Source organism: Hyaena hyaena, unplaced genomic scaffold (assembly GCF_003009895.1).
Source record: "Hyaena hyaena isolate Hyena2069 unplaced genomic scaffold, ASM300989v1 scaffold_57, whole genome shotgun sequence".
Taxonomy (NCBI): Eukaryota; Metazoa; Chordata; class Mammalia; order Carnivora; family Hyaenidae; genus Hyaena; species Hyaena hyaena.
This window is the reverse complement of record NW_024080690.1, coordinates 3,042,040-3,067,946: the sequence shown is the minus strand read 5'-3', so window position 1 is coordinate 3,067,946 and position 25,907 is coordinate 3,042,040. Positions and strand designations below refer to the sequence as shown.

General features: G+C 41.7%; 2 protein-coding genes across 2 annotated transcripts in view; one reads left to right on the top strand and one right to left on the bottom strand.

Annotated features, from left to right (window-relative positions):
• The window catches only part of MERTK (MER proto-oncogene, tyrosine kinase), a 109,012-nt gene that overhangs the window by 44,933 nt on the left and 38,172 nt on the right, over positions 1-25,907 (bottom strand). Inside the window, exons 5-7 of the mRNA XM_039231672.1 lie at positions 10,270-10,356; positions 7,252-7,367; positions 1,629-1,812 (exon numbers count right to left, since the gene is read on the bottom strand). Of these exons, the coding sequence (XP_039087603.1) occupies positions 1,629-1,812; positions 7,252-7,367; positions 10,270-10,356 (387 nt within the window). The remainder of the gene's footprint in view (positions 1-1,628; positions 1,813-7,251; positions 7,368-10,269; positions 10,357-25,907) is intronic.
• LOC120231519 (gamma-secretase subunit PEN-2-like) lies at positions 18,279-18,704 on the top strand. Its single transcript, XM_039231673.1, has one exon. The coding sequence runs from the start codon at positions 18,399-18,401 to the stop codon at positions 18,702-18,704; it is 306 nt and encodes a 101-aa protein (XP_039087604.1). The 5' UTR covers positions 18,279-18,398.

Sequence of the window (25,907 nt, the reverse complement as noted above, 5' to 3'; positions counted from 1 at the left end):
TTGGCAGCCATGTTTACATTCCTGAGACGGGAAACAGGAGACTTCTTTGCTAGAGGAAGTGAGTGGTCCCAGAGGAAAGAAAACCAATATTGACACTTAGGGGTATCCAAACCAAAACACTTGGGTCACTGCCCATTAAGTAGAAAGATATAAATAAGTTAAAAATAAGGAGGAATCAAAGATATATCACCTATTCAAAAGAAAGCATTTAAAGCGGCTACCTTAATATGAAAGTAGGTCTCACAAAAAACAGTACTATGAAAGATAAAGAAAGGAATCTCATAATAGAAGGTGGTCAATTATTTAGGAGAGCATAGTAATCTTACACATTTATGTACAAAATAACCTTTGAAATATTTGAAGCAAAACTGGCTAGAACTACAAAAGGAAATGAATAAACCCAAAATTAAGACTGTGGATTTCAATGCCTCTCTCTAAATAATTGATAGAGGTAGGCAGAAAAGCAGTAGGAATATAATTTGAAAAAATTATCAACCAACTGAACCTAGTTGACATTTATAGAATTTTCCATATAATAAGAGCAGAGTATACATTCTCTCCAAGTGCACACCAAGCATTTATCAGGAAAGACCATGTTCTGGGCCATATAAAGAGTCTCAATGCATTTAAAAGCATTCGAGTGATACGGGTTATGTTCTTGGGCACAAAGAGAATTAAATCAAAGATCAGTACTACAAAAAATTTCTGGAAAACGCCAAAATATTTGGAAACTAAGCTACACATTTAAATAACAAATGGATCAAAGAAGTCAGAAATATTTTTGAACGAGATGAGAATGAAACACAGCATACGAAACTGTTCTCAAAGTCTTTTCTTTATCATTTGAGAGAAAACATTTTACATTTTGGCACTAGAGTTTCATTTGTGCAAGGCTTACGCCCTAAAGATTTCTCATCCCAACCTGTCCCACAGTTTGTATGAAGACTAGAGCACTGACTGGTGAGGGCGGAGGTGAGGGTAAGAGGGAGGTTCTAGTGATCTAGAGCTCTGTTGGGAAAGAATAAAAACTGTGGATTTGAATTTAACAGAAATACAATATTTATTCCAATATTCATAGAGGATTAAAAAAAATCTCAAATCAGAAATAGCACACAGAAAATTCTTTAAAGTTTATAAAGTTTGCTATGAGCAAGACAGCATAGAGAGAACCTAGTTCATAGGGTTTCAATGAAGATCTAATAAATAATCCATGCAAAGCAGCACCTAATGCGGTGCCTGGCACATGGGGTTTGGTAAACTTTAACTATCTTCATGTTCATTATTTCTTAAAGTTGATGCTATGACTAACAATTTATATATTATTATATCTTAATTTAAAATAACATGTCATAAAGTGTGCTACCGTTAATATCTCGCTGTGTAAAAGAAAGTGTTACCTATACATATTAAGCGTAAGTGTGTCACTAAATAGAGGAAAATCTTCTTTCCCTTTTTTCCCCTTTTTTAAATTTTTCCCCAGTTTCATCGGCTACCTCAATAAAATTCTCCTCCAGAGACAAAGACCAAACAGAGCAAAGTTTAAACTCTCAATCAGGCCATGCCGGGAAGGATTTGTTTAATCACACATGCCATTCGGGGCAATATTTATTCAGAACTCCAGGAATTACCTCCTTCGGTCGTGCTGGCCAGAATCCAAGGGCTCATTGCAGACCAGCCAATTTCATTCATGCAGGACACACCAATGTTGTAATTAGCCAGAGCTTGCAGCTGCTCAATTTGATACAGATGTGGTGAAGCAGAGGTGTTAAAGACCATGACTGTGCCATTACTCAGCGGATCAACCTCCTTGACCTAAGGGAAGAGTAAAAATGTGGACCAGGGGTTAGTAAGGTGGTGGGAATGTCAGACACCGGGCACTCATGTATTTGGTGCACGTGGCCCTTCCTCTCCCCTGAGGGGAAGTACCTGCTTCCTTTCGGGCCGCACACTAATTTCCCCACCAGCATTACTGTGTGTTACTCATGTTATTGGAGCAGCCACTGAGGACCTGAGGAAAATGCCTAAAATAAGTGTTCTCACTGTGGCAGGTAAGAGAGCAAATACTGATCATTATAATATTATAATTAGAGAAATGTATTTTATTTTATTATTTTTTTTTAATGTTTTATTTGTTTCTAGGATAGAGAGAGAGAGAGAGAGAGACAGCGTGAGCAGGGGAGGGTCAGAGAGAGAGAGGGAGTCATAGACTGAAACAGGCTCCAGGCTCTGAGCTGGCAGTCAGCACAGAGCCCGACGCGGGGCTCGAACCCACGAACCGCAAGATCGTGACCTAAGCGAAAGTCAGACGCTTAACCGACTAAGCCACCCAGGCACCCCTAGAAATGTATTTTATAATACAAAATGAGATAATTAATAAGAAATAAGAATTGAAGTGGTTCTCGGTCATTCTGCTCTTGCCTTGAGGTAAATTCTAGCCTGTCCTTTTTTCTTATCCCTGCTCCCACCCCAATGTAAATTCAACTCCAAAAACATACAGAGAAGGTAGATTTCTGACATCACTTGGTGAGCAGATATAGGGGAGAGTCATTTGCACCTCACCCAGCAAACTTTTCTCCAACTCTTGTTAAAACATCTCAGCTCTTTCCTGAGTTCTTTCTCTTCATCCTTCTCTCCGTAAGCATACCAATGTCTCCACATCCATCTCCAGATGTCCTCTGTACACACAAGCAAAAATCTAGTCTGGGCCAAACTTCTACCTTTTTTCCTTCAGCATACCTCCTGTCTGGAAGTAGGGATAAGGGAGAGTTTTTTGTTGGTTTGTTTTTTTTAATTTTCACTACATGTTTTTCAGAATTTCTACAATATGTAGTACTCATAAAATCGGAAAAGAGAAAATAATATCTAATAAAACACAAGTAGTCAAGAGGAATTGAAGGAAGGGGCACCTGGGTGGCTTAGTCGGTTAAGCGTCCGACTTTCACTTAGGTCATGATCTCGCGGTTCGTGGGTTCGAGCCCCGCATCGGGCTCTGTGCTGACTGCCAGCTCAGAGCCTGGAGTCTGTTTCGGAGTCTGTGACTCCCTCTCTCTCTGACCCTCCCCTGCTCACGCTGTCTCTCTCTCTCTCTCCTAGAAATAAATAAAACATTAAAAAAAAAAAAGAGGAATTGAAGGGAAAAAATCTTCAACCCTCCATGAATTCCTAATAATAACGGGCTTGTAGTCATGGGGTGTGGATACACAATGCTGATATTTCGGGATACGTGTGTTGAAATGTAGGCCAAGGGACCACAAACAACATCTGAGAGTTCTAAATCCCCTAGTGGATGCCACGAGGGTGGTGTTGGGGCCAAGTCTCACCTCTGACTCAGATCCGCAGGCTCCACTGAGTGACAAGAACGTACCAGTTGGCCTGAGGAGCCACCAGAGGAGAAACAAAGAGCTATGTGCTTATCTTGGTGGCGGCTGTTGGCAAAACTTACTTTTTGTTTCTTCGCTTCAGAGTATGCATCTACTTCCTGGTGACCAACCCCTGAAACTAAGGTGGAGGAAACCTTTGGCTCTCCACCCCTGCCCCATTTCCGGAGCGACATGTGGAGTGTTTCCAGACATGGGGGCGCTCTTTGAGCACACATTGCTGGAAGAAGACGGGGGTTTCTATAACCGTCCTTCTCACCAGGTCCTTGGGGAGCGGAGGGCATGAAATAGCAAGAAGTACGTGGGAGAGTTAAAAATAGAAATGGAGTGTACAGCCCAAAAATGGGTGAAGAAAGGAACTAACATCAGGACCAAAGGAAGTGGGAGGGTGTGTCCTGCTAGTGCGTGGATCTGAATCTTGTCCAAAACATTCATTTGCTACCAAGTCAGAGTTTAAAATTGTAACGGACTGGGGACCTACGAAACTATGCTTGGTTCCTTTAAAAGTGGGGATATATTGTTCATCTGCAGAATATACAAGGATAACTTCTAGAGCCGGTCCTGACTAACCCTGCTAGGACTGGTCAGAGAAGACAGAGGACAGCCAGTTACATTTGAGTTTCAGATAAACAACAAATAATTATAGGTACAGTTATGTCACAAAATTACTCCCGTAATTTAACTTGTAAAATAACTGCATTCTTATTTGCTAAATCTGGTAACTCTACCAGAGATGGAAAGGAGAATGGGTGAAGGGAGGCTGAGCTACTGGTGGGGCAAAGACAGAATAACCATGTTTGGCACCACAGGATCCAAGATGGGCAAGGAAGACCTGCAATTTGGCAGTTACTGGATGATTTTTTACTCATGCCATGGCCACCCAAAGCCAAGGCTGAAGGAGAGAAAGCAGGTGAAGACTGTGTGTGATCATCTTCTGCCTTCAGGGGTGAGCTGGTGTTTTCAGATCTTCCCACTGCCATTCTCTACCTGCACCTGGAGACCTGTTCTCTCAAGGTGGGGGCAGCACTGGTCCTCAAAGTCTCCCTGAGGGCACACATACTCATGTGGGCAAGAGCCTCATGTCTTCTTCAACTCTTCATACAGTTCAGCAGCAGTTTTAAAAAGGACTGGTCCATGCTTCAGTTTCATCTACATATATATAAGGAGATAGGCCCTGGTTGTTCTTAACAACAGAGCCCTGAACTACATGAAGCAACAACTGACGGGACTGAAGGGGGAAACAGACAATCCAAAAACAATAGTTGAGACCCCAATTCCTCACTTTCAATAACAGATAGAACCACCGGGCAGAAGATCAACAAGGAAACAGAAGAAGTGAACAAGAGTATAAACTAACTAGATCTACCGAACATAAACATCTAGACCACTCTACTCAACCACAGCTGAATGTACCTTCCTCTCATGCGCACCTGAAACATTCTCCAGGACAGAACTAAGGCTACAGCATTAAAAACAAGCCTTAGTAAATTTAAAAGGATTGAAATCATTTAAGTATATCCTCCAAACACGACGGGATATTAGAAACAAAGGCAGAAGATTTGAGAAATTTACAACTATGTGAAAATTAAACAATACACTCTTGAATAATCAAGAGGAAAAAAAAAAGAAATCACAAGGAAAATAACAAAACAACTTGAGATGAATAAAAAAAAAAAAAAAAGCTCCCAAATACTATGGGATGCAGCTAACACAGTGCTTAGAAGGAAATATATAGTATATATAAAATTGGCTAGCCTTCTATCGCAAGAAACTTTAAAAAAATAAATAAATAAAGAGCAAACTAAACCAAAGCAAAGAGAAGGAAGGAAAGACTCAAATTAATAAAATCAGGAAGCAAAGAGGGAATAATACTACTAACCTCAAAAGAAAAAGGGAATATTATAAATAATTGAACACCAATGAATTAGATAACTCAGAGAAAATGGACACATTCCTAGAAACACAATAACTACCAAAACTGACTCAAGAAGAAAATCTAGACAGATCTGTACCAAGTAAAAAGACTGAGGTGGTATTTTAAAAACTCCCCACAAAGAAAACCTCAGGACTAGGTAGCTTCACTGGTGATTTCTACCAAATATTTAATGAATTAACATCAATCTTCCACAAACTCTTCCAAGAAATAGAAGAGGAGGGAACCCCTCCCAACTGATTTTTTAAGGTCAGTATCACCCTGATACCAAAACCAGAAAAAGCGAACGCAAGAAAACTACAGACTATTATCTTTTATGAATATAGACACAATTAGACAGCAGTGATGGTCACACACCTCTGTGAACGTACTGAAAAAACATTATACAATTTAAATGGGCGAATATTATGGTCTGTGAAATATATTTCAGAAAAAGTGGCTTAAAAAAAAGGGTAAACCTGTGAGGACTTTGTAGACACAATAAGAATTCCTAAAACTTACCAGCCCTTGGGAGGTTTACAAATAAAGTTGGGCAAGAATTAAGAAAAGCTGGAGTTGGTGGGGGTGAGGGTGGAGGCTATTTTGGGGATAATAGAATGTTTTCACTTTTCAGAGAAGGAACAGCTGTTAGACAAGAGTGGGAAGCAATAAAAACATAGAAACTAACTCCATTTGGTATTAAAAACATCTGGTTGTCAACACATAAAATTCCTTAGAATTCACTGCTTCAAGTTGAACTGGCATGAGTGGCCTGGGTCAGGTTAACATGTTTTTGGCTAGTAAGACCAGAGGTTTATGAAACTAAGAACAATTTCTGACCCTGCTGTTTGATGAAGTACAAGGCAGAATGCATTCATGTTTTCAGTGGATAATCTACACATGTTCAACTACCTACTCCCGTAAGCAATGTCTCTTCTGAGACACAGAAGAGCAGATGGTTCTGAGCACTGCCTTTGGCATCAGGGCTTTCTGGGTTTGCCACTCATGGGCTGTGAGCGCTCTGTGAGCACCTGCAGTGCTGGTGTGGGTGTTAAGCAAGATAAGGTCCACAAAGTCTCTGGGCCAATGTGCGCACTCGGTAAGCAGTAGTGTTATTGTTACCCTTTCCATGTTAATGAAATTAACTCTCAAAGCAAACCCTACATCATGGCAAGGTACCATTTTAGGATGGCTAGGCTGTATACTTATTATGGCATTACTTTATACCAATTTTAGGTAGTGCTGAAAAATGGGTGAAGATTGGGGCGCCTGGGTGGCCCTGTCGGTTAAGCATCCAACTTTGACTCAGGTCATGGTCTCGCGGTTGGTGAGTTCAAGCCCCGCGTTGGGCTCTCTGCTGACGGCTCAGAGCCTAGAGCCTGCTTTGGATTCTGTGTGTGTGTGTCTCTCTCTGCCCCTCTCCCACTCGTGCTCTGTCCCTCTCTCTCGAAAAATAAATAAAACATTAAAAAATTTAAAAAAGAAAGGTGAAGACTTTGCAAGGCTTATAACGTCCAAGTTGTCCTGGGACCCATGGGCCAAGGTGCTACATTTGATGGCAAAAATGACCCATCTCAGGCTTAAATGTCCTTCATGGCCACCAGCCCAGGAGGAGCCAGGTTGTCAAGTACCTGACTTCCCAAACTCCTGGTCACAAGCCAGTCCTAATTTAGGGATGTGTTTTTGTATCTTAAAAATGAATTCCTCTGGTCTCCTGACATTCTATCCTGAAAACCTATTTCCCTTCTGGCTGGGCCCTAGAAATTGAGCAGAAAGGAAACAGCATCCTGGGGCAGAGCACCATAAAGTGGGGCATGTGTGGCAGGCATTGAGCAGGGAGGAGGTCAGTGAACTCTGAACAGAGGGGCTGAAGACCTCGGCAGCCATCCTCAGGAGGCAGGAAAATCAAGTAGACCCTCAGAGCACCAAACAGCCACTTCCCTGTTCATCCTGGAGGTTTACCTGAATGCTGCAATTCCTGAATGGGGAGTATCCATCAAAACCCGGGACCCAGGAGATCAGCACACTGTGTGCAGTGCTGTTGTAGATGCGGACTTCAGTTGGTGGGGAGGGAATTGCTACATAAAAACAAAGACACACAGGCAAACACAATTATAAATCATAGGCGGCCACAGCAACCAAACAAACACATTAATACCCATTTCTTAAGATTAGGAAAGTCAAACCCAAGTTTTAAAAAGAAACCACTTTTGCCTGAGAGTAATCATATGAGCTTAAGACAGGTCTTCCCGTGACAGCATGGTTCTGCATGGCCCAGGGGAGTGAAGCAGAAACCTGCTTTCCCGCCCACTAATGACATGAGGACTTAACTGGGGAAGGACATGGAGGCATCTATTTCCTACGCTGTCTAGTGTTCACTGTCCTACTGTATGCGGGCACGTCCCTGGGTGCTAGTGTTCTACATGGAATCAAAGAGCCGTGGCACTACTCTTGTGCAGCTCTGGGTTGAGGAGGGGAGACCCACGTGACCTGAGACTGCAAGAGCCCTGAGCCAAGGAGAGAGGGCGTTATGGAAGCATGGGTGTGGGTGTGTGGCGGAGTGGGGAGAAGCTTTCCAGTCGGTGAGAGTCAGTTCAAGCCAAAGAGCCAACTTCATCTTCTGGGAGTGGAGACAGATAATACCATCGGTGTGCAGTGACCCTGGCCACATGTGCGCCGCAGATAGGCACTTTAATTACAACCTAGGAAGGATCGGGGCGCCTGGGTGACTCAGTCAGTAGAAGCGTCTGACTTCGGCTCAGGTCACGATCTTATGGTTTGTGGGTTTGAGCCCCACATCGGGCTCTGTGCAGTTGGCATAAAGTCTGCTTCCAATCCTCTGTTCCCCTCTCTCTCTGCCCCTCCCCTGCTCACACGCTGTCTCTCAAAAATAAACTTAAAAAAAAAAACCAACAAAACAAAGAATTTAAGAAAGATCTGAAGTCTGGGGAATCTTATTTTATACTAAATTTAATTCTTAATTAGTAGTAACAATCACATTTACAAGCAAAAATGAGGAATGCTCTTTTTGAGTGCTTACTATGGCCCGGTGTATTATGGACTTTACTTCATCTAATCATTGCTAGAACCCTGTCAGAGAGGTAGTCTTCCAGTCCTCATTTATGGATGAAGAAACAGGATCAGAGAAGTTTAAAATTCGCCAAAGATCACAGAGCTCGTAAGCAGTACAATGGGGGCTTGACTCAGGTCTGTGGGCCCTCAGAGCTGTCAGGTCTGTCTGTCCCTCAGCAGAACACTGGAGGCTGGTTGCAGGAGGCAGCAAGCCCATTACTACGGGCACCAGCAGGCCCTGGGGAGTCTGGTTACCACCTAGCTGGCTGTATGGCCCAGGCCACAGTTTAAATGCCTCTTCTAAACTCTGTTCGTTTTTCTATTAATGAGGATAGTAATAGCACTGGTCCGTGCGGCTGTGGTGAAGACAAGGTTTGGGGGACGTGTGGGAGAGGTAAAGGCAAAGATAGGGTGGGCAGGAGGTGGGGGGAAGGAGAGCCGGAACTGTGTAAAGTGTACTGGGTATCATATTCAGGAGTTTCTGTGGACTAGTAGACACACAGCTTGGTGAATGGGAAAGAATCAGCACTTTGACTCACTTCCCTGAATAGATTATTTGTAGAATTACCCTCAAACATCTGCCTTTCCGGATCATCATTTGGCCATGTGTATTATAGATAATAATAGACCATAAGAAGGGAGGCTTGGTTGCTTTGACCTAAATTTTTAAATAAATGTAAGCCAACAGCATACATTTTAGAAATAGTATTGATTGAAAAAATTAATATGCTGTATGAAATATAAAATGTTAAAAACTGTCTCTCGTTTTCCAAATTTTTAAATTTTAAGGTGTTTGCACTTTATGAAAAGGTCTTTATAAATTTACACCTACTCATGAATTCCTGAAATTCCCAACATTTCTTTTGAAAACTGTAATAATGAGACTTGAAATGAGGAAGGAAGTCATACAGTTCCTCTGGGATTAAATTTCAGTTTGCTTTTTTTTTGTTGTTCCAATGAACTTTCAGAAAATGCTCCCTAATCACCTTCATCTAGATGATTTGCCGAAATGAAAATATAACTTCTTTTGCAACTTTGAGTCCCCCACTGTATATTAACTTTTAACACATTATTAAACACATTCTGCTCTCCGCTTGTGTTGTTTCCCCAAGATTAAGACCAAAAGGAATATGAACTCAAAATTTGCTTCTCGTTATTTAAATGAAGAATAAACATAAAACATAAAATTTGCACGAGTTTCTGTGAGAGAAGGTAAGAAACATGATTTGAAAAGGCATAAAATGACAGTATTTACTTTCAGGTTTCAATAACCTCGGTCCCATGGAGGGAGGAGGAGGAGGCAGACGATTGGATTGGAATATCTCCACTAGCATGGGCGGGGGTCTTCAAACACAACTCCTCTGTTTTTTATATCCCAACTCAGGGGAAGGGATAGTGACAAGATGGTTAGAAGGAAGGCTCTGGGCTCTGCCCTGCTTCTCCCCTCTCAGGGCAGCAGCTGGAGAGACTTGCTTCAGCCCCAGCTGCCCAGAAAGGACAGAGCCCATTCCTTCAATAGATGCCCTAAGTCGCCCCCTCCCTTGGAGGCTCTTCAAGAGCCAGTGGGGACTAGTTCAAGGTGGCAGAGGGAAGGATGAAAACAGAAGCTAAGAAAAGCAAGGGTAGACATCTCAGCCTATTTTCTTCTCAGACTAAGCAGAACTAAATGAACTCTTGTTTATCAAAGACGTATGCGCTGGACACTGTTATGAATGCTTTTACTTGCATTGTCTTATTTAAGCCTTAGAAATGGGTAGATTCTATAATTATCCCTATTTTATACTGAAGCCAGAGAGGTTAAGTGACTTGTCCAAGGTCACAAAGGAAGTCAGTGGGGAAGCCAGGGCTCAAACCCAGGCAGCTGGCTGCTGAGCTCACATGCTTGGGAGACATGGCCCTGGTGCTTACCTTTGATGTTGATCTGCACACCCTTGGACACGGTCAATCCTTTGTCATTGTGGGCCTCACAACTGAAGACAGCCGTCTCAGTCAGACCTGGAAAGGAAGGGGACTTGTGAGGCCAGCCACCGAGAAACAGGCTGTAGTTCACCAGAATCCTACAGTTGTCTTAGCAATCTTTTACTTTTTGGTTCACTGCTTCAGGTCATAAATGCAAAGTTAATTTGAAAAGTATGCTGGTGGTTGGAAAACAAACCTGGGATTAAACCTTAGATACCAGGAGCAAGTCACCCGTGGGACTAAAAGGCAGCTGTTCTTCATTTACGTCCTTTATTTGTCCTGGATGGTGAGATGTTAGGTAACAAAGCAGTAACATTTAGATTTTTAAATTTCCGCCAGGAGGTATGGGTATTGCTGGCACCAATATCAAAAAGAATGTTTTTTGAGGCTCCCCTGGCCACCCCCCAGCTCCTTGGCCACACAGTACGTACGAATCACACACTAATGATATTTCAGAGTACCAGGCACAGCAGGATAAAAGTCACAGTGTTTAAAAATTTCAGATGATCTGTTGTAACGAAACCATTTTTAATGGTAAATATCGGTCAGTTCATACAGAATTATTATATAAACACTCGACACTATTATTACTTGCAGAGAAGACACTAGTGCTGCATGAAGAAAAATTCCATCAGTTCAGAGGCTTGAAGTGATCTTAGAAATGAAAAAGGTAGTCCATTTATTAGTTTTAAATAGAAAGGAGGAGAGGCAACCGAGATCTTGGTTTCTAATACTATTTGCCAATAAAAGGAACCAGAGCTCCTTGGAGAAATGGCTGATGCTCAGATTGGAGCAGGAAACCTATAAGATGAGACTGGAACAGGATATGATACAAATACCATGGAACACACACACACACACACACACACACATACACACACACACACACACACACACACACACACACACGGAATGACGGGGGAATGACAGAGACATAGGAACCAACGGAAAGAACTCCTCCTAATAGTCAAAGCTGGAACAATTTGAGCAGGAAAATACAGGAAGTAGCATTGGATTGTAACCCAAACTATAAAGTAAATACCCACCAGTCTATACTGGTATAAATAAGTGACTAAATAAATGGGGAAGAACAGGCAAATCTCTCATGCAGAAGGATTCCAAATTAATTTATGTGGATGCTCTACCTCAGCGGGGAGGACCATAACTCCCAACCTCTTAAGCGTGGGCTGCACATAACAACTTCCTTCCAAAGAGGACAGGATGAAAAGGAAATAAAAGCAAAACTTTAACTTATTTATTTATTTTTCAAACTTTAGAGTGGAGAAATGATAAACACTCCCTTGGCCACGTGACCAAGGTTAACCCCACTAAGTCATGTTGACAGGATGTACCCTCGATGTGATGTAATGAAAATGGCACTTCCCCTCTGCAATCTTCCTCCCGAACACCTATGACCCGGGTCTAATCAGGAGGAAAATATCAGACAGTTCAAACTGTGGGACATTCCACAGAAAACCTGACTTGTGTTCCTCGAAACTATGGAGGCCACTGGAGACAAAGAAGTTTGAGAAACTGTCACAACCAAGGGGAGCCAAAAGAGACAGGACAACAAAATCCTGGATGAAACCATGGGACAGTACAAAGGTATTAGGTAAAAACTAAGGAAATCTGAATAATACATGGACTTGAGCTAATAAAATATATCAGTATTGGTCCATTAATTGTAACAAATCACACTAATGTAAGACGTTAATAATAGGAGAACTGGGGGGTGCCTGGGTGGCTCAGTCGGTTAAGCGTCCGACTTCATCATGAACTAAAGAAAGACAGAAAAAATTCTTGGAAATATACCTCCACTTGCTTCTTGCCTGAAAACTTTATTTTGTTTTCTTCTATCCATTTACTTGTATAGGAAATTCTCCATCTGATCATTTTGAACTCCAAAGCTTGTCGCTAACAGTAATTAAATATTTGAAAAATCAGAGGAAAAGCTGCCAAGGGAAGGCCAGCGGGGCATCAGCCCAGAAAGGCTGTGCCACGTTGAGTGTCCATGTGGTAAATACTGTGCCAAGTGGCGGGAGAACCGCGTCTGCAAGAAGTTCTAGAAAGAAACGCGAGCCTAATCTCTTTTATGTTGGTGCTTCTCCTGAGGGTCACAAGTGCAATGAAAATCAGTGCCGCTGGGGTTCGTTTTATTTCCATCCAGACGGAAGTTAGTACAGACACCTGAGCTCTGCTGACTACAGAAATCTCTCAAGAAACAACGAACCTGTGTATCTCTGTCCTATAAACCCATGGTGACTTTTCGCTTCTCTAAAATAATGTTCTGTCAGGATATGACAGGCACTTCAGATATTTTAATTTTCTGAGGTGAGGAGTATTTCCCTCAGACTGGAGGAAAATTCTCTTCAGCCGGCTTAGATTCCCTTGACAATTCCAAGAGCTAATAAACTAAAATCCCAAGGAGGAGCTACCACTTTTCCCCTTTTTTTTCACTCCCTGTTGAGTGATGGATGAAACTGCTAATAGTTTATGTGATGGTTTAGGAAATATTTATTTCACTGAAGAGGAATATTTATCTCAAACCCATTAGCCACATCTATAAAAGGACACCCTTGGATACCCTGCCTCAGGGGGCTTTAGATATTCTGCTTGTATTCCTCCCAAATAATTTTGAAAAATATATGTAGCCTCTCATATATTTTGAGGTTTGCATCTTAAATTTTTTATAATTTAAATAGCTGCAAAGAATATAATTTCAGGTACTCACACATTTTATTTTATTTTATTTATTTATTTTCTTTAGGTACTCACACATTTTAAAATAAAATTCCTTTAAAGGCACCTATGTAGCATGCCTGTGACTGGGATGGGAAAGCCACCCACTGAAACAATTTTCCTCCCACAGCCAGAAGTTTTCCATCATGGTTTTCTAGTTCCCCTGCAGAATTTTACCCTAATGCCATAAGTGTGTGGATTTGGAAGCACTTCTTGGCAACAAAAATACACATATACATTGAGATATAGATTGATGATCCTCATAACTATTTATAGGGGACAACTTGTCAGGACAATAAGTATAAATCTTAAACAGTAAAATTTTACTGGAAGGGCAACTCCTTTGCTGAACAAAATTTGGAATTTTCTATGTAATGGTCTGGAAATTTCTTAACATTATAGTGCCAAAGCACTATAGCAGCCACTGTCAAAGTGTGGTCTGGAAACTCTTGGATATATCAGAGGCCCTTTTAGGAGCCCTTAAGATGAAAACTATTTTTATAATAATAATAATATTAACAACAACAACAGCACTAATAATAATGGAAAGATGTTATTTGTCCTTTCCACTTTCATTCTCTCAGGAATGTGTGATGGAATTTTCCAGAGGCTGTGTGTTGTGTGATGATGTCATTAGCTCTCTCAGCTAATGGACTACGGGCTTGTTTATTTTTTTGCTTTACAAGTTTTCTTTGAATTTCTCATTCAGTACTTATCAACAGATAGAACTCACATAAGCAAAACCTCTTTGGTTCTCAGTAATTTCCAAGACTGTCAAAGGATCCCGAGACCAAAACATTTGAGAACGGATGCCCCGTAGTGACTCCAGATAAATCAGGGAGAGGTCTTTCTACTTCTGCAAAGAGAGGGAGAGATGACTGGGAAGCAAGAGTTGGAAAAGAAGCATTGACATGGCATTGTGACTTTGGGCACTCTGTCAGCCATTGATTTTACAAAAGAAGACAGACATGTCCCAGATGTGGATCAAGACCTTATCCTTCTAAGCCACTGCACATCGCCCATACAGCCAACTATTATTTCACAGTCTGGCCTGGGATGCTTTGATTTTCATGATGAAGCATCATCTTTAACCTTCCAGGTCATAAGCTCTCAAGTAAGACACCCATTTCACAGGCTACATGAATGTGCAAAACTTGGCTTATATTTAGAAAAATTTGCTTTGGCTCAATCAGAAAATACAGAGAGCTGCTGTGCAATTTATATTTTTAATATAGTTGAACTAAACACAGTTATTTGACTTCAATTACTCTTGTCAAAATGCTTGGGAAACGCTTGAGTACAAAACACAGATCACATTCCAAACTGGTCAGAAGGTCCTGGAAAAAAAAAGTGGGTGGATTCATTTTGTGACATCCGCTGGCCAGCAACACATCCCTAAGTAAGACAACTGAGGCCCCTTCGGAGGTTTATCAATGCTGAAAGTGAAACTGCTTATCAGGACCACGATGTTAGGTTAAGTAGGAAGTCGCTTTTCCTTTCTGTGTTTCTTCTCAAAGTGCACACAAAGTCAGGAAAACAACCTCTAGCAAATTCTCTGGCACAAGACATCCACATTAATATGGAATCGCCCAGAAGTAGCTAAACCACCTATTACAGCTGTACTTCCTGTGCCCTGGGGTGGTTAATGCCCACAGGCCAGACACCAGCAGGGAGAAGTACAACCTAGTTCAAACCAAAGTTAACTTTCTTCAAAAGCAGGTGGACCCAAACTCAAGGCTAAATATGGTCTTCTTCGCTTAATGTATTCAGTTATGTAGATTTCCTTTGGGGGCTCCTGTGTGGCTTAATCAGTTAATAAGCATCAGACTTTGGCTCAGGTTATGGTCTCACAGTTCCTAAATTGGAGCCCCACATCAGGCTCTCTGCTATCAGCACAGAGCCCACTTTAGATCCTCTGTCCTCCCTCCCCTCCCTTTGCCCTTCCCCTCTTGCACGCATGCACTCTCTCTCTTTCTCTCTCTCTTGAAAAAAAAAAAATATATATATATATATATATACTTCTTTTTATGTAGTTCCCAGCTAGAGACTCACGTATAAGCCTGGGTTGAATAGAATAACTAGTGTGTGCTGGGAAAGACCGTTGGCTGTCACTTTCCTCTTCTCTGTCTGGATGAACAATAACCACCAGACTGGAATAGACCTTGAAGTTTTATAGTCGGAGTCCTTGTGGCTTTCCAGAGAAAAAAATCATCCACCTCCTTAAATCCCCACCCTACCACCCACTCTCTCCCGAGTGACTCCAGCACTGGAGCCTCTAATCTCTCTGAGCCATGTCCTCTCCCAGCGGGCCGTCCCCTTGACTGTTAACATCTCACCTAACTCATCACGATTGTTCATGCCCCACTTGCTTGGTCTTCTGCTGGTTTAAAAAAAGATAGCCTCTGACATAAGGTCTGAAAGATATTTTATTTTATTATTATTATTGTTTTAAGTACGCTCCACGCCCAATGTGGGGCTTGAACTCACAACCCTGTGATCAAGAGTCCCAGGCTCTACCCATGGAGCCAGCCGGGCACCCCTGAAAGATACCTTAAAGAACATTCAGTAACATGATGTTCCCTTGAGGGAAGGACAACCAGACTTGCTGAGAAAGCAACTTCTAAGAGCACCAGTTGGGGCAATTCTTTGAGTTCTGGATTAAGCAACCCTTTCATTTTTTGTTTTTCCCCTAGAGCAAAAGAGGCAAAGCAGTAGAAGCAGTCTTCCCATAAAGGAAATTGCTCATTAGCTTGGAACATCCCATCTGCCCTGAATTCATTCAATCAACAGATATTTAGCAAGTACTTACTAGGTTGCAGACATTTTCCCAGGCGCTTGGTGCATATGCATGAATAAGAGAGATCCCTGCCCTTACAGAGCTCATAGTCTCACAGAGGGAAGTAGGTAAGAAATAATAACCTTCATAAATAACTAAGCTGCAGGCTCTATCAGAAGGTGGTTAATGCTATGGAAAAAGAGAAAAGGATCAGAGGTCCAGAGGTGGGTGGGGAAGTGGGCTCTGATATTAAATATTCAGGTCAGAGGTGGCTCCTGAGGGAGCGGCCCAACGCAGAGGGTGTGTGTTGGAGGTGGGGGTTCTAGGCAAAGGGAAAAGGCCTTTGCTTTGTCCTCTAAGTAGGATGGGAAACCTGGAGCTTTGAGTAGGAGACTGATATCATCTAACTTGTGTTTTATCAGAATCATTCCAGCTGCTACACAGAGACTAGACCTTAAGCAAGTAGGTCCTTTAATAGCTGCAAGTTTTTTCCTAATCTGAAAATGGGTATTAAAAATGCCTAACTGGGGCGCCTGGGGGGCCCAGTCGGGTAAGTGTCTGACTTCGGCTCAGGTCATGATCTTGCGGTTCGTGGGTTCGAGCCCCGCGTCGGGCTCTGTGTTGGCAACTAGCTCAGAGCCTGAAGCCTGCTTCGGATTCTGTGTCTCCTTCTCTCTCTGACCCTCCCCTGCTCACGCTGTCTCTTTCTCTCTCTCAGAAATAAATAAAACACTAAAAATTTTTTTTAAAAAGCTTAACTATATCTCAACTTGCTGTGAAGTTCAAAGTCAGTCTTTACAGAAAGTATTGTGATATTATGAATATTCTAGTTATTTTAGAATTTAGTATTATTATTACAATGAATATTATTGACTCCATCCAACTAAAACCTAAAGCTGGCTTAGCTGTTATCTAAATGTGGATTTAAAACTGAAATGAGTATTAAAAAAAAATAAAAACCATACAGATCAGCATAAGTCCACCATTCTTGATAGAAAGGGAGCTCAGAATTGACAACGAGATAGTAACCACTGTATACAAAAAATTTTGTAACAGGTAACATTTGAGTTATTCCTATAGGTTGCCCCTGTAACAAGGGCGTTACACTCATTATTTCACTGAATCCTCATAAATATTCTATAAGGTAGACACTGCTATATCCCTATTTTAGAGAAGGAAGTTGAATAATTTGCCTAGGGACATACAATAGTGAAGTAGTATTAGCATACATGTCATAGCTAAAAATCCCGACCCACTAACCTACAATGCATTCCTCCATTAAATACCATACAGCAAAACCTTTGGCAGTTCTGTTCCTTATTTTAGGATTGGGTTTTGCCCAAGACAAAATGATTTTTATTAAAAAAATTTTTTTTAATGTTTTATTTATTTCTGAGAGAGAGACACAGTGTGAGCAGGGGAGGGTCAGAGAGAGAGGGAGACACAGAATCTGAAGCAGTTTCTAGGCTCTGAGCTGGCTGTCAGCACAGCCCGATGCGGGGCTCGAACCCACAAACTGTGAGATCATGACCTGAGCCAAAGTCGGACGCTTAACCAACATGGCCATCCAGGTGCCTCCAAAATGCTTTTTAAAAACAAAACTTTGGGGCGTCTGGGTGGCTCAGTTGGTTGAGCGTCTGACTTCGGCTCAGGTCATGATCTCCTGGTTTCTGAGTTCGAGCCCTGTGTTGGGCTCTGTGCTGACAGTTCAGATCCTGGAGCCTGCTTTGGATTCTGTGTCTCCCTCTCTCTCTGCCCCTCCCCCACACTTATGCTCTGTCTCTGTCTCTCAAAAGTAAATAAATAATTTTTAAAAAATTAAAAAAGTAAAAATAAAAACAAAACTGTTTTGAAATAACTTTCAATTTATAATAAATTACAGAAATAGTACAGAGTTCTTGTACACCCTTCACCAGCTTCCCTTAATTGTAAGCTCTTACATAATCATAGTACAATGATCAAAACCAGGAAAGTGACTTTAGTCACTTTAATACTATTAACTCAAATACAGGCCATATTCAGATTTTACCAATTTTTGTTCTGTTTTATTGGGGGGGGGGTGTACTGGTATAGAGTTCTATGAAATTTTATTACAGGTACAGATTTCTATACAGATCTAGAACTATTTCAACATCAAAAAAACCCAAACCAAACCAAACCAAAACAAAACAAAAAAAACCACTCCCTCGTGCTTTAGGAACACCCTACCCAAGGTAACCCCTGACTAGTCATCACTGTAAGTTTATCATTTTGAGAATGACATATAAATGGAATCATACAGCATGTAACCTTTGAGATTGGCTTTGTTGACTCAGAATAATGCCCTTTAGACAAAGTACTTCCTTGCTCATGTCTCTTAAAGACAGCTATTATGTCACGGCCAGGGGAGTATTGGGGGGGAAACAAGTGGTATCAAGAAGGAAAAAACAGGGCAAAGGCTTCCAGGCAGAGGAAATAGACTTCACTGGGGCGTGGTTGTTCGCAATCCCTGCATCTGTCACCTGGGGTCAAGGCTTGGCTCTTGCCCTACAGACCCTCAGGATGACTCGGCCTCAGCGCAACTATGAACTTGGAGCTGGTGTCCAACGAGGAGAAGCTGAATCTGTGCCGGAAGTACTACCTGGGTGGGTTTGCTTTCCTGCCTTTTCTCTGGTTGGTCAACATCTTCTGGTTCTTTCGAGAGGCCTTCCTAGTCCCGGCATATACAGAGCAGAGCCAAATTAAAGGCTATGTCTGGCGCTCAGCTGTGGGCTTCCTCTTCTGGGTGATTGTACTCACCACTGGGATCACCATCTTCCAGATCTACCGGCCCTGTTGGGGTGCCCTTGGTGACTATCTCTCCTTCATCATACCCCTGGAAACCCCCTGATAGCTTCCTCTGCACATGCCTGGGACCTGCCCATTCTCCCAGAATGGGCTCCTCTACTCTAAGCCCACTCTCAAGCCCCTAAGACTTGTTCCCATCTCCTGTATTCTTTGCTGACATCCCCCAATAAAGGACTCTAATCCTCAAAAAAAACAAAAAACAAAACAAAAAAAAAGAAGGAAAAAGCATATGGCCTTCTTGTCATAAATCTGCTTGCTCAAACTAAGTGTCAACGATCAACATTCTTTAAACCACTTCTCTACTTAACACTCTCTTTGTAGAAGGGCTTAGAAAAGTTTACTTGAGTTAATTACAAGATAGAGTGGCCTCTCCCTGCAAACACTCACAGTTTTGGATCATCATAGGAAGCACAACGCCCCCCACACATCTCTGGTCAGAATGGCATGTAGTTCCCCAATATGAACTTTTGAGATGGGTTCAGGTGTCACTGAAGTGTCCTCAAAATTAAGCACAGATGTAAAGAAGAAGAAGAAGAATGGTTTACGCAGTTCTTTTACAAGGTCACAAAATTCAGGTGCTTGGGCATAGTCCACAGACAGCTGATTTGATGAAACTTGACGTGTCCAGCAGCAGCCCTGTGGCGGGAAGCCTGCACTGTTGGCCCTTTCTCCCTGGACTTCCTTAAGCCCTTTGTGTCAACAAAATGGGTGTAAACAAAATCTGCTCTGCTTTGTCACAGAACTGGTTAGAAGTATAAAGGAGAAAAGATGGGAAGGAGTTTAAGTGCAAGAGCCACGATGCAAATACAAGTGACTTCATTATCACGATGCTCCTTTGTCCCAGTGAAGGGATCTCTGACTCAGAGTCTGTTCATAATTCATGTGTTTGTTCATAAGTTGACTCATTCATTCACACAGTTCCGATGTGCCAGGCACTGTGCTGGGTGATGGTGCTAAGGTAATCAATAACTGATATGTAATAATCACACTAATTAATAATTTGGGGTGGGGAGACATGTAGATGGCTGTGCTTCCATGGGGGGGTACAAGCGTTGTGGAAGAGGCACTGTGGATACACAGACAAGAATGGGGTGTCCAGAAAGGCTTCCAGGAAAGAAATACATATGAGTATGCAGACGTCCACTTAAGTAACAACCACCACCCCTACCACCAAAATAAAACAACCTATGTGCTCATCAACAATAGAGTACTTAAATAAATTATAGTCCATTCATACACTGAGGCAATGGCCATAAACAATGAGAGGCCCATGAGCACCCACATGGAAAGATCCACAAGTCTTGGTGATCTATCTATGTGTGTATGTACATATGTGAGTATATTTAAGGGAGAAGGGCCTGGAAAGAAGTGAACCAATGGCTCACATCATGTGTGACATCTGTATGGAGAGTGAATGTGTGGAGATTCAAGGGAGACCTGACCATTTTGCTTTGGTATGTCACCGTGGTTTGAATGTCTTAAAATGAATTCACATACTATTTGTGTAACAAAAAGGCTGAAATTAATCTGCATGCGTGTTATCATTCCAATCTGAAGGAAAATCATTTATATACATATATATACCCAAGTGTCTATATTTACAGACAAAGTTTGAAAGGAAACACATCAGTGTTTTTATCATAATTATAAATGTGTAATGAGATGTGAACATAATTTTTCTGAATTTCCTACATTTTAAACATGAAATCATTTAATAGTTATTAAAGTTAAAAATCTTTTCCTTTTGAAGTAATTATGCACTCACAGAAAGATGGAAAGAAATAGAGGGGGAAGTTGGGGTGCCTGGGTGGCTCAGTCAGTTAAGCATCCAACTTTGACTCAGGTCATGATCTCACAGTTCGTGAGTTGGAGCCCTGCATCAGGCTCCGTGCTGACAGCTCAGAGCCTGGAGCCTGCTTCAGATTCTGTGACTCCCTCTCTCTCTGCCCCTCCCCTGCTCATGATTTGTCTCTCTCTCTCTCTCTCTCCATCTCTCAAACGATGAACACTAAAAAATTTTTTTAAACCACTATTAGGCTATAAACTGCTCTATTTCTATTTTACTCCTATTTTCTATACCAAGGGAAAAAATCTTCAAGTTAAAAAAAAGTAAAATAAATATTATAGTGAACCTGAAACCCAAAATATGTTATAATTGTAGTAGCATATCACCATTTAGAAATAAATCAGGTCTCCCATCAGAGACAAATTATACACAGCCTTGGGTATTAAAAATATTTTGCAGATCTTCTAGTTTCTAAGAAAACATACAAAAGAGGAAAAGTTCCGGAGGAACAGAGATAGATTTTTTCCCTAGTTTCATAAAATGATACTGATCCTGGTAAGGACAGGATCACTGAGAGAGAGAAATTCACAGCAAAACTTAAGACAGGGCTATCAAGGGGCACCTGGGTGGCTCAGTCAGTTAAGCATCTGACTTCAACTCAGGCCATGATCTCACAGTTCCTGGGTTCTAGCCCCACATGCTGTCAGCACAGAGCTTGCTTCGGATCCTCTGTCTCCCTCTCTGCCTCTCCCCATGCTCCTGCATATGCCCTCTCTCATTCGCTCTCCCTTTAAAAAAACATAATAAATAAACATTTTAAAAAATGGGGGAGGAGAGAGGGCTATCAAACTGGTGTTTGTAAGAAAGTAGAAAACTGTCACATCTAGGAGTTAGACTCACCAACAAGTCAGGTCTGATTTCAGGATGAATTCCAATATGATTTCCAGACATTCTGTGATAGTTTCTAGCCCAAGGTATTCAAGAGCATCTCAGAAGAGAAGTTGGAGAAATAAATGGGGGAAAAATAAAACCAAGCAGATTTACTAGTTGTTGAACAGTAGCCAAGAAAGTTGATTTAATGAAGTGATGTCAACTCAGAGGCCGCCTTTATCAACAGACCACTGGACTCTGACCTTGGTTAGAACAGAATCTAGATTTTCATCAACAACTTGGAAGAGACACAAATGGCAGCTGACACAAAGCAGGGGGATGATTAGTTAACCAACAAGAGAAATGAAGTTCTAAATGGGTTCAGTGGGCTAAGACAATGGCTTAAAATTTCTAAGGATGAATGGTAGGCTGAAATTCCAAAAATAATTAAATATACAAGAAACAGGAGAACTTTGGGGCACCTGGGTGGCTCAGCTGGTTAGGTATCTGACTCTTGATTTCCATTTAGGTCATGATGTCACAGTTCATGAGTTCAAGCCCTGCGTCGGGCTCTGTGCTGACAGCCCAGAGCCTGCTTGGAATTCTCCCTCTCCCTCTCTCTCTGCCCCTCCCCTCCATTTGCTGTTTCTCTCTCTCTCTCAAAATAAATAAATAAACATTAAAAAAAAAAAAAGAAACAGGAGAGCTTTGACTTTGGAGTAATTGATGAGATAAAAGACTTAAGGATTTCAGTTAATATCAAACTATAATCCTTCATCAAAAAAAGTAATACAAACGGCATTACCAAGAATATTGTGTCCAGAACACTTTACTGCAGCCTCCATTGAACTTATGCATGTCTTTTCTTTTAAAAAAAATTTTTTTTTCTGTCTTTAATTTGAGAGACAGGGACAGAGAGCAAGTAGGGGAGGGGCAGAGAGAGGGAGACACAGAATCTGAAGCAGGCTCCAGGCTCTGAGCTAGCTGTCACCACAGAGCCTGACATGGGGCTCGAACCCACAGACTGTGAGATCATGACCTGAGCCGAAGTTGGACGCTTAACCAACTGAGCCACCCAGGCGCCCCTATGAATGTCTTTTCAAAACAACACCAACATTACTAAACTCTCAGAAAATAGAAATGGTAGGGATATTTCCTAACTAGTTTTATGAGATCAACAATACCCTGATACCAAAAACTGACACTCCAAAAACAAAATTATAGGCCATTTTCCTCATGAGCATTGTTGTACAATAAAGAATTTAGCTTTTGTCCCTTATAATTTCCTGAGTGACAGGAGTAGCTTTGTAACGCTAATGAGGTGACTCACAATGGGCCCCTAGAAAACTTCAGTGTCAAGACTGGTAACCAGAATGACCAGCCATGTGATGACAGGGTTGAGGGGTCTGGAGATTGTGTTCAATCACATGGCCAATGATTTAGGCTTTTTTTTTTTTTTTTTAATGTTTCTTTGTTTTTGAGAGAGAGAGAGACACGGAGTGCAAGCAGGAGAAGGGTAGGGAGAGAGGGAGACACACACTCTGAAGCAGGCTGCAGGCTCTGAGCTGTCAGCACAAAGCCCAATGCAGGACTCAAACCTACGAACAGGGAGATCATGCCTGAGCCGAAGTTGGATGTTCAACCAACTGAGCCACCCAAGTGCCCCTACATAGCCAATGATTAAATCAGATGTGCCTATGTAAGGAAGCCTCAATAAAAAATCTGTCCCCCAAAGCTCAGTAGAGTGGCCTTTTCCTGGATCTGCCAGGAGGGTGACACACCCTAATTCAAAGAAGAGAGGGAACAGAAGCTCTGCATTGAGGACCCTCCCAGACATCACTCAAGGTGTACCTCTTGTAACAAAACTTTAATCATTAAGTATTGTAAATATTTCCTGAGTTCTTAAAGGGGACCAACGAGACCTCCAAATTTACAGCCGGTCAATAAGAAGTGCAGGTAGCCTGGGGACCAGCACCCTCATCACCTTGGCGCTTGCGACTGGCATCTGAAGTGGCAGTCTTATGGCAGACTTTGGGGAGTTAGGGTCAGAACTGAATTGCAGTAACACCTGGTTAGTGTCACCCTAGGCTGGCAGTGAGGCAGAAAAATTCAAAATTCTTGAACTTAATAGTAGCAAATTGGATCCACCACAGCACATCATTTCTCCCAGGAATGCAATGATTGTTTAACATTTGAAAATCAAACCAATGTAATTTGCCATAGTAGGAGAATAACAGAGAAAAACTCTAGGAGTGTATGATAAATAAAATTTTTGGCAAACTGAGAATGGAAAGAAACCTTTTCAACCCAGTAAAAGGCATTGTCCCAAACCCACAGTTTATTTCATACTTGGTGACTGGGACAGAGACATCCACTCTCCCCACTTTTATTCGGCATCGTGCTGGAGTCTTGGCCAGTAAAATAAGGAAAGGGACAGAAATAAAAAGACAATGAGGCACCTGGGTGGCTCAGTCGGTTAAGCGTACGACTTCGGCTCAGGTCATGATCTCATGGTCGTGAGATTGAGCCCCGCTGTGCTGGGTATGGAACCTGCTTAAGATTCTCTCTCTCTCTCTGCACCCACTAAGCCTCTGCTCCATGCGCATGAGCTCTCTCTCTCAAAAGAAAAAAAAAGTTTTTTTTTAAATAAAATAAAATAAAATGAAAACACAATGGCGGGGCACCTGGGTGGCTCGGTCAGTTAAACATCTAGCTTCAGCTCAGGTCATGATCTCATGGTCTGTGAGTTCAAGCCCCAAGTAAGCCCCGTTTAAGAGCCTGGTACCTATTTCGGCTCTCTCTCTCTCTCTGTCCCTCCCTTATTCACACTGTCTCTCTTACTTATTTTTCTCAAAAATAAATAAATGTTAAAAAAAATTGAAAAAAATTACAATTGCAAACAAAATTACAACAGACTCTTGCAAAACTGTCGAGCTGATTCTAAGCTTTATATGAAAATAGGCAAAAGACCTAAACTGACACTTCACCAAAAGGATATATGACTGATCTATAAACACAAGAAAAAAATGCTAAAATCTTTTCTAAATCTAATTTAAAATTAAATATTAGGGAAATGAAGTGCAAATTAAAAATTTACCACTTCACAGCCACTAAAGTGTCTGAAATGAAAAAACTAACCATATCAAACGTTGGCAAGGATGTGGACAAGGCAACTGGAATGCTCATCCACTGCTGCTTGGAACAGAACTTGATATAACTTTAGAACACAGTTTGGTGGTTTCTTTAAAAGTGAAACACCTACCTAGTGTTTGATCCAACAATTCTTCTCCCAGGTATTATCCAAAGCAAAATAAAAACACATGTCTCTCAAAAAACTTGCACACAAGTATCTGTCACTGCTTCATCATAGCCAACCCCCATAAACACCCCAAATGTTCACCACACAGATAAAATGTAGCACATCTGTACCACACAGCACTATCGGCGATAAGTATGTAGTACTCATACAGCAACATGGATGAATCCCAAAAACGTCATGTTGAGGGAAAGAACCCTGAGACAAAAGAATATACACTTTGCAATTCCACTTATTTAATGTTCAAGAACTAGCAAAACAGAGTGGCTCAGTCAATTAAGCATCTGACTCTTGATTTCGGCTCAGGTTATGATCTTATGGTTTGTGAGATCAAGTCCCGTGTTGGGCTCTATGCTGACAGAGAGGAACCTGCTTGGAGTTCATTCTCTCTCTCCCTCTCTCCCTCTCTCTCCATCCCCCACTTGTGCTCTCTCTTTCAAAATAAATAAACAAACATTTAAAAAAAAAAAGAACTATCAGTACTAATCTGTGATGACAGATTTCAGTACACCACTGCCTACGAGAGGTGGGGACTGACGGGAAGGGAGCATGAGGGACATTCTCAGGTGATGGCAGTTTCTATGCCTTGATTGAAGGGATGGTTACATGCGTGTCTACATTTATCAAAACTCACTGAGTTGTGCATTTAAGTTCTATGCAACTTAACTGTATGTCAATTTCACCTCGATGAAAACAAGTCTGTCATTACAGGACTTCAGAGTTACCATCCTAGAAAGGGTTCAAAATGACTTTGAACTTAGAAATAGCTTGATTATCAGCTTCTTGGGGAAACTCAAAGAGAATTCCGATGGAGGCAGAGAAAAGCATAATATTCCTCGTGGAGTCAGGAGTTAGGAAAATGATTCAGAAAGAAAACCGAGGGGCTGGCATTCACTTGCTGGTCTATTCTCGCCATAAATATTCAGTGAGTGCTTCTATGAGTCAGGCGCTGCCTTGGGACAGACAAAGTCCTTGTCCTTGCTGAGCATATAGTCTCTGAGAAGACAGACAAGGACGCTACAGAAATAAATGAGGTGATTATAGACTGTGGAGAGTTCAACACATGACTGGTGACTGGGAGTCCATAAAGAGGTGGGGAGGACTGAAAATAGTTGAATGACCAGGGAAGGCTTCCCGGAAGAAGAAATATTTGAGTTGTGTCATGGGGGCAAAGGGCATAGGGAAGGACACTGCGGGCAGACAGAAGAGAAGATACAAGGTCCTGAGGCAGGAAGGAGGGCAATGTGTCCGAGGAAATGACAGACAATCAGGAT